The sequence below is a fragment of the Phodopus roborovskii genome, unplaced genomic scaffold (genome assembly GCF_943737965.1).
Source record: "Phodopus roborovskii unplaced genomic scaffold, PHOROB, whole genome shotgun sequence".
Classification (NCBI taxonomy): domain Eukaryota; kingdom Metazoa; phylum Chordata; class Mammalia; order Rodentia; family Cricetidae; genus Phodopus; species Phodopus roborovskii.
The window spans coordinates 3,136,844-3,149,322 of record NW_026126651.1 but is presented as its reverse complement, the minus strand read 5'-3'; the positions used below and the strand labels follow the sequence as shown (position 1 = coordinate 3,149,322).

At 54.9% G+C, this 12,479-nt stretch overlaps 1 protein-coding gene across 1 annotated transcript in view; it reads right to left on the bottom strand.

Moving 5' to 3' along the window:
* Positions 1-5,714: 5,714 nt before the first annotated feature.
* Positions 5,715-12,479, bottom strand: part of Otog (otogelin) — a 65,571-nt gene continuing 58,806 nt past the window's right edge. The window contains exons 47-56 of the mRNA XM_051174238.1: positions 12,183-12,284; positions 11,931-12,029; positions 11,122-11,162; positions 10,113-10,188; positions 9,814-9,992; positions 8,751-8,855; positions 8,463-8,582; positions 7,591-7,636; positions 6,020-6,099; positions 5,715-5,924 (exon numbers count right to left, since the gene is read on the bottom strand). Of these exons, the coding sequence (XP_051030195.1) occupies positions 5,724-5,924; positions 6,020-6,099; positions 7,591-7,636; positions 8,463-8,582; positions 8,751-8,855; positions 9,814-9,992; positions 10,113-10,188; positions 11,122-11,162; positions 11,931-12,029; positions 12,183-12,284 (1,049 nt within the window). The 3' untranslated portion in view covers positions 5,715-5,723. The remainder of the gene's footprint in view (positions 5,925-6,019; positions 6,100-7,590; positions 7,637-8,462; positions 8,583-8,750; positions 8,856-9,813; positions 9,993-10,112; positions 10,189-11,121; positions 11,163-11,930; positions 12,030-12,182; positions 12,285-12,479) is intronic.

Here is a 12,479-nt window from a genome sequence, read left to right as displayed (position 1 = left end):
TTCTGGCTCTTACATTCTTGTCTAACATGAATGAAGATGTGGTGCATGATGGAATTACCGCAGTAGTAAGCCTGCATGCCTCCTCTCCTGCACAGAGCATGGATACAGCCGCAGACAAGCTCCAGACAGGCAGAATCTAGAACTGTGTGATGGTGGGTTGGGTGGTAGATGCCAAAGAGAGGGAGTCTGTGGGCTGGGGTGTGCAGCTGTTCTGAAGGGCAAGCAGGGAGAAAAGGAACAAGTCATAGAAGCAATAGAAGCAGGAACAGATACCATGCATCCAGGAAGGAACAGGGGCAGAACTCAGGTTTGGCTGGCTCAGGGTTGGCCCTGCGCTGAGGGGTGTGTGTGTGTGTGTGTGTGTGTGTGTGTGTGTGTGTGTGTATAGGTCTCATGACAAATGAAGGAAAAGCAGCAGGCCTTGAAAGCAACTTTCCGAGGGTGCTAGGGATGGACTATTTCCCCCGCCTCCACCGCCATGCTGAGTGCCCAGAGCTACACACTTTCACCCAACCCATGGCCGGTCCAGACCTCTGGGCAAGGGGCCGGGGGCAGCTGCAGGAAGGTGCAATTCCAGCTTGGAAGAGACAGCTGTGCAGACCTCCTGCCTGCTGCAGGGGATTAACTGACACAGCCACAGTGTGTTGGGGGGCACCTGGCTCTCCAGCTCTTGCTCACCCCAGCCTCTTTTAACTCCTTGCTGTCCAGGCTCTTCACCATCACACTTGCTGGCATGCTCAGACTCATTTTTCTATGATCTCTCTGTTATGTAAGGCAGTGTCTGAGGCCAGGGACACTTGGCCCCATCCTAGTCCCCCGTCACACAGCACATAGCCTCTCTCCAAAAGCCCCATCTTCACTATTTCATTTCAATCCACTTCTTTCCATGAAGAATAAAAGAATCCTAATTTGACCACATGACCTGACTTTCCTTTGTCCTTCAACTTCTCAGTGGCATCTTCTTTACTGCCTCTGTTTTCTCCCAAGACTCCATCCGCCAGCCTCTTCCTGGGCGTGCAGATGGACTACATCTCCCAGCCTCCCTTGCAGTTAGGTGTGACCACAGGCCTCTTTTCAGGACAGTGTAATGACCACAGCAAGAAGTAACCCACTTTTCATTTACTACAGCATCCTCTCATTCCTACGATGCATGCTCCCTGAACCCCGGGGCACAGGCCTGGCAGAAGTGGCCAGAGCTACCATGGGACCTTCCAGAAAGAGAAACCAGGGTCTCTAGATTATTCTGGATACAAAGTTGCAGCTACTCAGGCCCACCTATTTTGAAAGCTTTTTTGTAAATAAGAGGTGAAAATTTTTTCCCATTATGCTTGAATCACAGAAAAAAGATATTATGCACATGCAGGGACACTGGCGCTCATGTGCACGTGCACACACACGCACACGCACACAGACACACACACACACACACACACACACACACCACGGAAAGCCTGGAACTTGGAACAAGGCTTAGGGTGCAAAATATCTACAGGGAGAGCTTGTCATGGCCAAAATGGGCTGGTAAAGTTATTCATTTTATTTCAAGGTGAAACCGTCCCTGAATTTGTCATTTGCCTTGCACAAACCACCAAAACCTCAGGACCTTGGGGAAGTGTAACAGATGGACCACATAGGAGGTGTAGAAGCCTTAGGGACCCAGACTTGAAGCTGACAGGAGTAACAGGCATGGTGTGGAAAGGGTTAAGGGGTCTGTGCACAGGATTGGCTCTCCTCTGGTGAGGGCACTAAAATCAGCATGTCGCCTCCAATTTGCTGCGGCCTGACCTTGAACATGAATCACTCCATCACAATGTCCCCTTGATTTCCACAGGAAGAGGATTAAGCCCTGGAAATCAGGGCCAGGAACTTGAGCCTGTACCAAGGAGAATGGGATGGCTCTGCAGCTCACAGCCCCCTGGTGTTTGCAAATACGTCATGGGGTTTGCAGGCTGGGCAGCCACCCTGCTTGGCCACCAACCCTCTGAGTGAGTGACTAGCTTGGTTGTGGCCTCGTTTCACTACCATAGGACATGTGGCTTCTGACTTTGTCTGGTTTTATGTCCTGTGCAGAATGAGAAAGAATTAGGGAGGGGGGTGTTGCAGATGTCCCTGGAGTCCTGGTTCTAGTCTGGTGTGCACAGTGATGACCACTGGGGTCCTAGGAGCGGAAGGGCTATTTCAGGGCCAAAGGTGTCATTGAGAGCTGCATAGAATAGCAAGGAAGGGTCGTACTCAGCTGTGAAAACCCTTTAAAGTCATGAGGCCAGTGCAAATGACAATGTGTGTCCCACGTACAGGCAATGAAGGAGGTAAGTTCTTGGGAACCAACCCATAATTTGCCTTTTTTATGTAACTGCGCTGGAAAGCACAATGGGTCAGCTACACCAGAGGGGTGGATAGTAGTATATAGTGTGGCTGTTCCAGCTCATTTCATTGTTCCCCATTGGTAGGAACCGACCATCGGTATCTGTTCTCAAACTTAGGACCCTGTTACAGCCTGCACCCTGGCTTGGCCTTCTTTGTTGGGTTCCTGCTTTAGATGCTGTTTCCTACTGCAGCTGCTATGACAAAAATTCACAGACTTAGGGCCTTAAAGCTAAATGCTCTCACAGGTCTTGGCTCCAGGCCTCTTTGCCCTTGATTTGAGCCTGGTAAGGCTAGAAGGGTTGTGTTCGTCCTGGAGGCTCTAAGGAAAGCTACACTGTGTGTGTGTGTGTGTGTGTGTGTGTGTGTGTGTGTGTGTGTGTGTGTGTGTGTGTAAAGGTCAGAGCTCCAGTGTTGCCTCTCATCAGAAGAATATGGGTCTATATTGTTTTAGAAAGAGTCTCTCACTGGCCTAGAGCTCACTGACTAGGCTAGGCTGGTGGACCAATGAGCCCCAGGGATCTGCCTGTGTCCACTTGCTCAGTGATGGGACTACAAACACACCCCATATACCCAGCTTTTTAAAAAAAAAAAAAAAAGTTTTATGAGTATGAATGTATGTGTGTGCACCACATGTGTGAACTGAGCCAAATCTTCTTTGAGAGCAGCACGTGCTCTTAATGTGGAGCTATCTCTTCAGCCCCTATGCCTGGCTTTCTAAAGTAGGTCAAGGACTGAACTCTGTGTTTGCAAGGCCAGCACTTTACTGGCTGAACCACCCCCCAGCCGGGGCGGTTTGAATGTGAATGGCCTCTGTGGGCCCATGTGTTTGAATACGTAGTCTCCAGTTGGTGGAACTGTTTGGAAAGGATAGGAGGCGTGGCCTTGTTGTAATCCCTAGTTCTCTCTGTGTCTCCCAGTGTGGATCAAGATGTGAGCTGTCAGCTGCTCCTTTGCTCTGCTGTCATAGACTCTAACTCTCCGAAACAATAAGCCAAATTAAACACTGTCTTTCCTAAGATGCCTTAGTCATGGTGTTTATGACAGCAGTAGACGACTAACTAAGACACCAGCCCAGAAACCATTTCTCGAATTCCAGGTTCTAGGAGCCGTCTGGATCTCCTGGTTGTTATCACTTCCTCCTGTAGTGAGACACTCACCTGGTCCGCACCTGTGGCATAGACCACGCCCATTGGGGGTGGAGAAGGGCCAGGCGTGACCTGGGGGAACTGAGGCTGAGGAGGGGGCTAGAGAGCTCTCTCTTGCTTGCATCACGGGACAGGAGCGCATCCGGAGGCATCCTTGGGACCTGTTGGTGTTCATCTGTCTATGTTGTGAGTTATTTTTCCCTAAATAAACATCTGTTTGGCCTGTGTGTTTCTCCTGATCCTTATTAAACATCAATATCCTCATTCCAAGAACCTCACTCCATCTTCCACATCATTGTGTCTCCTCTTGACTCAAGCCTTCCTGCCACATTGTAAGGACCCATCTTAGTAACCCAGACTAATCACCACGCCTGAAAAGACTCTTTGTCATGTAAAATGAAGACCTCTTCCCAGGTTCCAGGGATATGCCCTGTGTCCCTTCAGAGGGACACAACCAGGCTACCCTAGTTGCCTAAAGCATAATGACATCAAAAGACTTTCTCCTCAACCTGAGTTCTGTGCATGCGCACATCGTCCTGCTGGTCTTGTTTTCTGAGAGCATCTGGACACCACCAGCTGTGGTCCTCTGTTTCTGCTCCTTGCTGTCTGCTCCACAGTGTGAGGCACAGTTATGGACAGTTATGGACCTCACGGCCCACGGTGCAGGACAGGGTTGGGGATTTGTTCATCTTTCCCGTGTTTCAGCCTGGAGTAGTTGGTCTTCCCAGGAGAGACCTGGCAGCAGTGCCGGGAATGTGAGTTGGAAGGCTGGGGACACGGGCAGGCAGTAGGGCGTGCCTGGGTGGGAGGGAGCTGGGGACATGGGCAGGCAGTAGGGCGTGCCTGGGTGGGAGGGAGCTGGGGTACAGTCAGGCACACTGTAGAAGTCCAATAGACCTCTGGGGCCCTCAGAGAGGGGCTCTCCTCACAGCTGATGCTCTCCTGTATCCAAGGCAGGCCTGGCATCCGCAGAGATGCTTGCAAGTCTTCTCGCAGTTTATTGATATATGAGCAAAATACGGGAGGGTTACACAGGCAAAGCATATGTGGGGATGGTCTTGACACAGAGCCTTTACCCCACAGGGGCATCAGGGTAATGCTGGGGCCTGAACAGCATCAGGTCATGACCTTTGAGAACAAGCAGCACAAAGCAGTCCAAGAAGGAGGGGGCGAGAAGGAGGGGGGCAAGAAGGAGGGGGGCAAGAAGGAGGGGGGGTTCTGCAGAGTGGCAGGTGGACGAGAGCACTGGCCCTGGCTTTGGTTTGGAGACAATGTTCTGACGGACACTCACATGGCTGCGTTTCTACCTACAGACACTTTCCATCAACACAGTCCCAGGCAGCACTGGGACCGGAATTGGCTGAGCCACAACGCACACACATGCAGGCCCTTGCACAGACACACTTGCCATACTCTTGGAGAAAAGATGCAGAACTTCAGGCTGGAAGTGCCACCCACAACCTAGATCTACTTAGAGGGGTGACATGGGAACCTGGGCCCCGCTGAGGAGATCATCCTTCACTCATCTGCAAAGCTGGCTTGAGGTGAGCATGTGACACAGAGCCACAGACCTGGGCCTGCCCTTCTAAACTCCAGAACATCAGGGCACCCCGTAAGGCTGGAGAAGTCGCCTACTCCTTGGCCCCCAAGCATACCCTCATAACTCTCCGTGGGCAGCCCTAAGCCCCCAGGCTTATCCTCTTTGCTTTGGGAAACACCAAACCGCTTGACACAGGCCTGGATTTTATTTGAACACCCTTTCCTGTTACTGTGCCCCTCCCATTGTTAAGACGGCCAAGAAAGGAGAAGGCTGCCAAATCGTAACCCGTCCAGCCCTGGGCTCTGCTCTGATTGCAGCGTATCAGCAAAGTCTCAGTTCCTCCGCCAAGAACCCCTGGTCAGAAGAGTCTCAACGGTACCTTCAGCTACTGGATCTGCAGCCCCACGCTGACCTCAAGCCATGTAGAGTTGAGGTCCAGAAGCCCTGAGGAGTGGCACTTCCCCACATGCATGTGGGGGGCCCAGAGAGGGAGCCAGGATGCACAAGTAGGGTCTAGTCTGGTCCCTTGTGGATGCCCCTCACCATTCCACACACAGTACAAACAAGCTCTCTCCCACCTTTAACCTCTCCCCTTAGTCACCTAGGCCAGCCGAAGGGAGAACACGAGGGTTGCAGGGGTGAGCTGGACAGCACTGGTACCCAGCCAGGTCTCAGGACCACTGGCAGGCACAGTCTGTGGGCTCCTGTACCGTGTAGGGCACCCAGGTGGCGTTGGAGACACAGAAGAGCTGCACAGAGCGACGCTGCAGCCCCACCTCGCGGCAACACTTGCAGAAGCGGGCATAGGTGTTGATGTTGTGGTTGTAGATGCTGGCAGAAGGGCACCTCCCATCACAAGATACCAGGTTCACCTGGGGATGAGCATGTCAGCGAGGTAACCTGGGGAAGGGCTGCTTCCCCGGCTGCCTCTGCCCCTCCCCCGGGCGATGCCCACCCCTGCACGCACAGGGGTGTTACTCCTGCAGTCATTCTTGCGGATGGTCATGCGGATGGTCACCTTCTTGCAAGAGCGTCCATCTTCCTTACCTGGTAGGAGCAGGGGGGGGGGGGATTGGGAAGTGAGGGGTGGGGGGGGGGGGAGAGGGGCAAAACAGTTGTGCCCCAGACTGGCATCAGGACAGGTCAGCCTGGGGTAGTTAAAGTCATGCAAGACTGTTTCTTTTCCAGGTTGGTGCCCATGCATTAATGCACCTCTCCAGCCAGGGAAACCCCTTTTAGCCAACGCCCTGGAACGGGGTGATACTAAGGATGGCAGCAGCGTGAGCATGATGGCTAGACGGAGTCCCGGGGCTCCGACCTACGAAAAGATCTGAGACAAGGTCAGGCTCTCTCCACACCCACACCCCAACACTTATCTGTCCCCTGTGTTGGAGACCCTGGATACGTCTTCACACCCTCTCTGAGCTTCAGTGTTTCCTCTCTGAGAGGGCATCTAGCAGTAAGGTGCTGCCATGAATGGAAACCTCGGGCCCAACCAGGATGCTCCACGCAGCAAGGCCCTTGGGGGATCCACAGCTCTCAAGCAGGGGTCAGGGATGGAGTTCCTTCTGCCCACATCACAGCTCTCCCAGACAGACAGACACTCGAGAGACTCCTGAGCAGTTTTCTTCAACGCTCCTCCCCAGGCCCTGGTGAGACCTCCCTAGATCTCCTCTTCTGGAAACTGCAATTCCCTTCCTCAGCCCTCCCTGGGCCTTCCTTGGCCTATTCTGTCCCAGGCGCAATCTATCTGGCCAGAGGCACATCTGTAATTTTGCTATGGAGGCCTAAGCTTGTCAGCTTCGGGGCCCTCGTCTACATGGCCTCCCTCACTGCAGTGTGAGTCCGGTTCTCAATGCAAATATTCTCTTTCACACTTCAGTGCAGCTGTGTGGCTGTGGATTCTCGCTTGAGGGTCCCCACTCATGACTGGGACCCTGTAGCCTCCACCTTACAATCTACCACACCTGTGCCTCCCCCAAAAATGACACCCACAAAGGTCTTCTTGATGCCGTGTCCACAGCTCCTGGGCAGTGCCTGGCACACAGTCGTACTCATTACTTGTCTGCTAGAAGTTTGGACCTGTCCTGCAAGCCCACGCAACCCAGGAGAAACCAACTGGTTAGAATCCCTTCTCCTGACCTCTGAGACTCAGGTTGAGAGACAGGTTAGAGGGCTGCCCTAGCCACAGCCCTATAGGCCCTGGAATGGGGAAGGCTGAGTGTCCAGTAGGAGAAAGCAATGGCGGCCTTGGACATGGGTGGGTACAAGATAAGTGGAAGCTGCTAAAACTCAGGAGATGTGGCTCAGTACCCAGCATGCATGCGGATTAATGGCCTTCACTAGAGGCAAGGAATCTGCCTTTCCATCACTCCCAGAGCTTAGGGCTACCTGCAAGGAACACTTGGGAATAGCCATGTGTCTGCCCACCTCCTAACTGAGTGGCAGTGGCACTGTGGTGGGTCTAATAGGGACCGTGGTAAGCTCCCCACCCCCTGCACACTGCGCCCCGCCCGGATCTCCATCATGCTCACTCACATGTCCTACAGCATCCTTCCAAGGACGGTACCACAGAGCCGCCAACCTAGAGGGAGAAGAGGAGGAGTGGGTGGGGAATCCATGCTCCGGGACAACAGCCAAGATCCCAGTGATAGGCACAAGCAGTCTCAGAGAGCTGATAATCTACAAGTTCTAGGCCAGCCTGGACTATATAGTGAGTTCCCGGCTAGCGGGAATACAAAATGAAATCCTGTGTCAAAAACCAACTAAATAAACAACACATAAGGAGTCTAAGGTAGTATTCCTCTCCTGGTTCCCCCCAGCAGGAGCTCTGTAGACTAAACCCAGGGCTCCTCGTATGCTAAGCAAGCACTGTACACACTGAGCCACAGCCCTGTGTGTCTATTATCTAAAGAGGCAGAGATCTTCAATTGTCTATTATTAATCTCAGGAACCATATTAATTCACCTGCAACCCCCCAGTCCTCCAGGGATCCTACTTTTTGAGTCTCATCCACACTGATAGCCCTCCACACCAGTCAGGAAGCATGTCACCCTACCGCAGGACTAAACTATGCATGTATGCATAAGCCTGGGACACGTATGTGCAAGAGCGTGTCTGTCTGCAGGTGTGTGGTGTGTGCACTGGCATGATGAATGTACTGATGTCCCTGTGGAGTATGAGTGATCAGCAACCCAAGGTGAGTCCTGGAACACATGATGATGTGATTGATTACATGCCTTGATGTGTGGTCATATGGTGTGGAGATCTGGGGTGTGACTGAGAAAAAAAAAATGTGCGTGGAGAGATGTGAATTTGACATGCAGTGCCAACAACAGGACTCTGACCCAGATCTCGCCACCAGTGAGACATGGTGCCCTGGCATGAAGCCAGCTGCAGGAGACACTGACCTTGGCACACTCGGTTTCATTGAGCGGAGGGCAGCTGATGGGCGAGCGGACAAGTACAGCACCCAGAGGGGTGCTGCCACAGTGATGGCGGGCACAATCTGCAATCCAGGACGCGCCAGGCTAGAGAGCACATGCACGGGCGGTGAGACAGACAGACAGCCTGAGGACGCGTACGCCTCAGGGCCTGGCGCGGATGTCCACCAAGCCTCGGTGTGGGGTCCGCAGAGGACCCTGGTCTTGGTGGCACTTTCTGGGACCCATTCCTAGGTGGGCTTAGGGGCTGTTTACCAAGAAGAGGGAAGTGGTGCCATTGGGGAAGGTGAAGAGGCAGGACACGTTCCTGCAGGAGCCACAGCAGGCAGCCAGGTCCCGCGGGTGGTCGTACTCCTGGTTCTGAGGGCCAGGGCAGAGAAGGCCGTTTCAGCCCCATGCCCTGCGACATTCGTCCTCCAGGTCTCTGACAGAGCCCAGGGCTGGACCCACCGCCTCCCTCCACTCGCGACCAGGCAGCAAGGCTTCTACTTCCCCAGGCTTTACCTCAGTCCCTTCGCTCCCGCGGCCCCCTCCCCCTCCTGCCAAGCTGGGCTCTCCTCTCCATAGAGCTCTGAAAGCTACTGACGCCTGCTCTCTAGATTCTGGGAGCAGGCAGCAACCTGCTGAGGGTCTGCCAACCTGGCCCTCGTGACCACATGCACCCCACACGCCCCACACGCACCCCACATGCGCCCCACACACCCCACACACCCCACACACCCCACACACCCCACACACCCCACACACCCCACACACCCCACACGTGCCCCACACACCCCACACGCACCCCACATGCACCCCACACACCCCACACACCCCACACACCCCACACGCGCCCCACACGCCCCACATGTGCCCAATGCACCCCACATGTGCCCCAATGCACCCCACACGCACCCCACACGCACCCCACACACCCCACACGCGCCCCACACGCGCCCCACACGCACCCCACACGCACCCCACACGCACCCCATATGCACCCCACACGCGCCCCACACGCACCCCACATGCACCCCACACGCACCCCACACACCCCACACGCGCCCCACACACCCCACATGTGCCCCAATGCACCCCACACACCCCACACATGCCCCAATGCACCCCACATGCGCCCCACACGCACCCCACACGCACCCCACAGCGCCCCACATGCACCCCACACGCACCCCACACGCACCCCACAGCGCCCCACATGCACCCCACACTCGCCCCACACGCACCCCACACGCACCCCACACGCACCCCATATGCACCCCACACGCACCCCACACGCACCCCACACGCACCCCACATGCACCCACAACTTCCCTACCGCTTCGCAGTGCATGTCACAAAGGACAGAGGTGACGTTGATCTGGTAGAAGCTGGTGAGAGGGTCCAGCACATCTGTGCATCGGGATGTATGGCACACGCCATCCACTGAAAGCTCTACCACAGTCTGGCCTGGCTGCATCACCCCCAGCTCACGGCTCAGGCACACGGGGGCTTTCACTGGATGGGTGAAGGGGGAGGAACTGTCCTGGAGAGCCCAGGCACCCATCCCGGCCCCTCCCAGCTGGCCCACCTGAGGGTCGCCTCCCCAGCCTCCAGAATCTGCCCTTCCCCACTCACCACACTCATACTTGGCACAGCCACACACGTTCTCCACACTGTGCATGAACCCCTCATCCAGCTGGGACTTTTCCCACTGTGGGTGACAGAGGAAGTCAGTATCCTGAGCGGACAGCCTAACGCCACCCTCAGAATCAGCCTGCTATTGGGTCTGTGTGCACTGGGCAGAAGAAGATGGCAAACTTGGGGCCTCTCTGCACCCAGAAGCTCAGTCCTCTCCCCACGGTCCAGCTTCCTGTCCTCAGAGCCCCCCCCCCGGCTGTCACCTGACCCATGTCCTAGTTTCTTTACCAGTGTCAGGAAAGAAGGGGGGATGGCGAGGGGAAGACACACACACACACACACACACAATGTGTGCTGGGACAATGCAGGGGCCATAAGATTCTAATCCTGGCTCTGTGATTTACCAGCTTCATGACCTCAATCTCAGCATCCTTGTTTATATAATTGAGATCATCATAGAATCGATCTCTCGAACTTATCGTAAAAATTAATAAGATAATTCATTAAAAAGACCTGGGAAAATTTAGGCCTTGGTAAGATCTCAGAAGCTGGCCCTGAGATTATCATCAACACCAACATCACCATTATCACCATCTATATCACCATCACAACCACCTTCACCATCTTCACCATCCCAGCCAGCCTCCCACCAACCCCACCATCATCGCCATCATCTCTGCCTTCATCTCCACCAACCCCACCATCATCCGCCATCTTCATCACCATCATCATTGTCACCATCCTGACCGCCCTCACTACCATCTCCACCAGAATCGCCACCACCCGCAGCATCAGCATGCTTATTCCTCAGCACATTTGTGATGCGTGGCCAAGCTGACTCTCCGAGAAAAGTGGACACAGTGCCCAGAGCGAGGGGCAGAGCTTGGGACATTCGTGCTAACTTGAGATCCAGGGCTCTCTGCACTAGGAAGAGTCTCCAGGAGAGGGGAAAGGAAAAGAGAAACAGACCAGCAAGGGTGGGAAGAGGCAGGCAGGGTCTCCATACCAGATGGCATCTGGGCACAGGGATTGTGTCACAGTCACACTCTGCAAAACACAAGAAGCCAGGGCCTAGCTCCCAGGGATGTTCAGACACTTTCCCGCAGACCAGTTCCTCCTGAGGCACAACTCTAAGCCTGGCCCACCCCAAGGAGGTGGGCAGAGAGATACCAGCCTCCTTTCAACCTCACAGGTAAGCAGACACTCACATTTCCCTTTGTGACCCCTTTAAGTATGGCCTCTCCAGGAGCAAACACTGCAAGCTGCAACTTCCACTTGCATTTTCCACAAGAAAGTTCCGGCAGGGAGCCCTGCCAGCACAGCCTGACGGGGCAGGTCTACCTGTGCACAGTGGCCTGAAGGCACCCGGAACTGATGACCAAGGGCCACAAGCCAGACTGGCTGGGAAAGTCCCTTCTGGGTCACTGGCTCATACAACACAGGGACCTAAATGCTCCCTAGACGGCTGGCTTGTTCTGTGCTCCGAAGACAACATGAGGGATAAAGCTGAGTACGATTCTGCCCTCACATGTCACATATTCCGGTGAGGTCTGGGAAAGGCATCCAAAAGCCGTCTCCCAACTTCCAAAGCTCTGTGTAAAGCTCAGCACTGTTCACTGTGGATCGCTGATGTTGCCTTCCAAGAAGGCTTGAGCTCACGGGCTACCCTTACTATCGGGAGTGGAAAGACCCCGGCGGGGCGGGGTGGGGTGGGGGGCTGCTGCTGCATGCTCAGAGTGAGGCCGGGAGCCCTGCACAGCCTGGGGAGGCTGAGGAGGTGGGGGGGCTCTCCCCCCCATACCTGACAAAACTCACCACAGGACTTGTAGGGGCAGCAGCGGTCTGGGCTCCACACCTCTACCAGGGAAGTGCCCGTGCCACACTGTACCTGCGGGCAGCGGAAGCTCTCACACACTGGGGTGCAGGCAGCAGGAGCGGGAGAGACAGGTGACACATTAGTCTCAGACTTTACAGGTGCTCAGGATGCAGAACGGTCAGGCTGGGTACCCCCCCCCCAGCCCGTTTATAACCCTACAGTGTACCCAGACACCCCAGGGCGGGACTCACCACACTGATACAGTGGGCAGCAGAGCTCCGTGCTGTTCCTGTGTACAGTGAGTGCCTCTCCTTCCACACACTCGGGGATGGGGTCTGGACACTCGCCACAGCCTGTGGGTGTGGAAGGGCGGCCACTGTCACAGAAGTCCCTCTCATAGTGAGGGGGCAGGACACCTAACTGACCCACGGCAGTATTTAGGGTCTCGGGTACCCTGGCATCAGAGTCCTTAAGTTCTTCACCGAAAGCACACTGATTGCTTGTGCTCAGTGACCTCGCCGAAGCACGGGGCCCATTTCTCTCTTCGC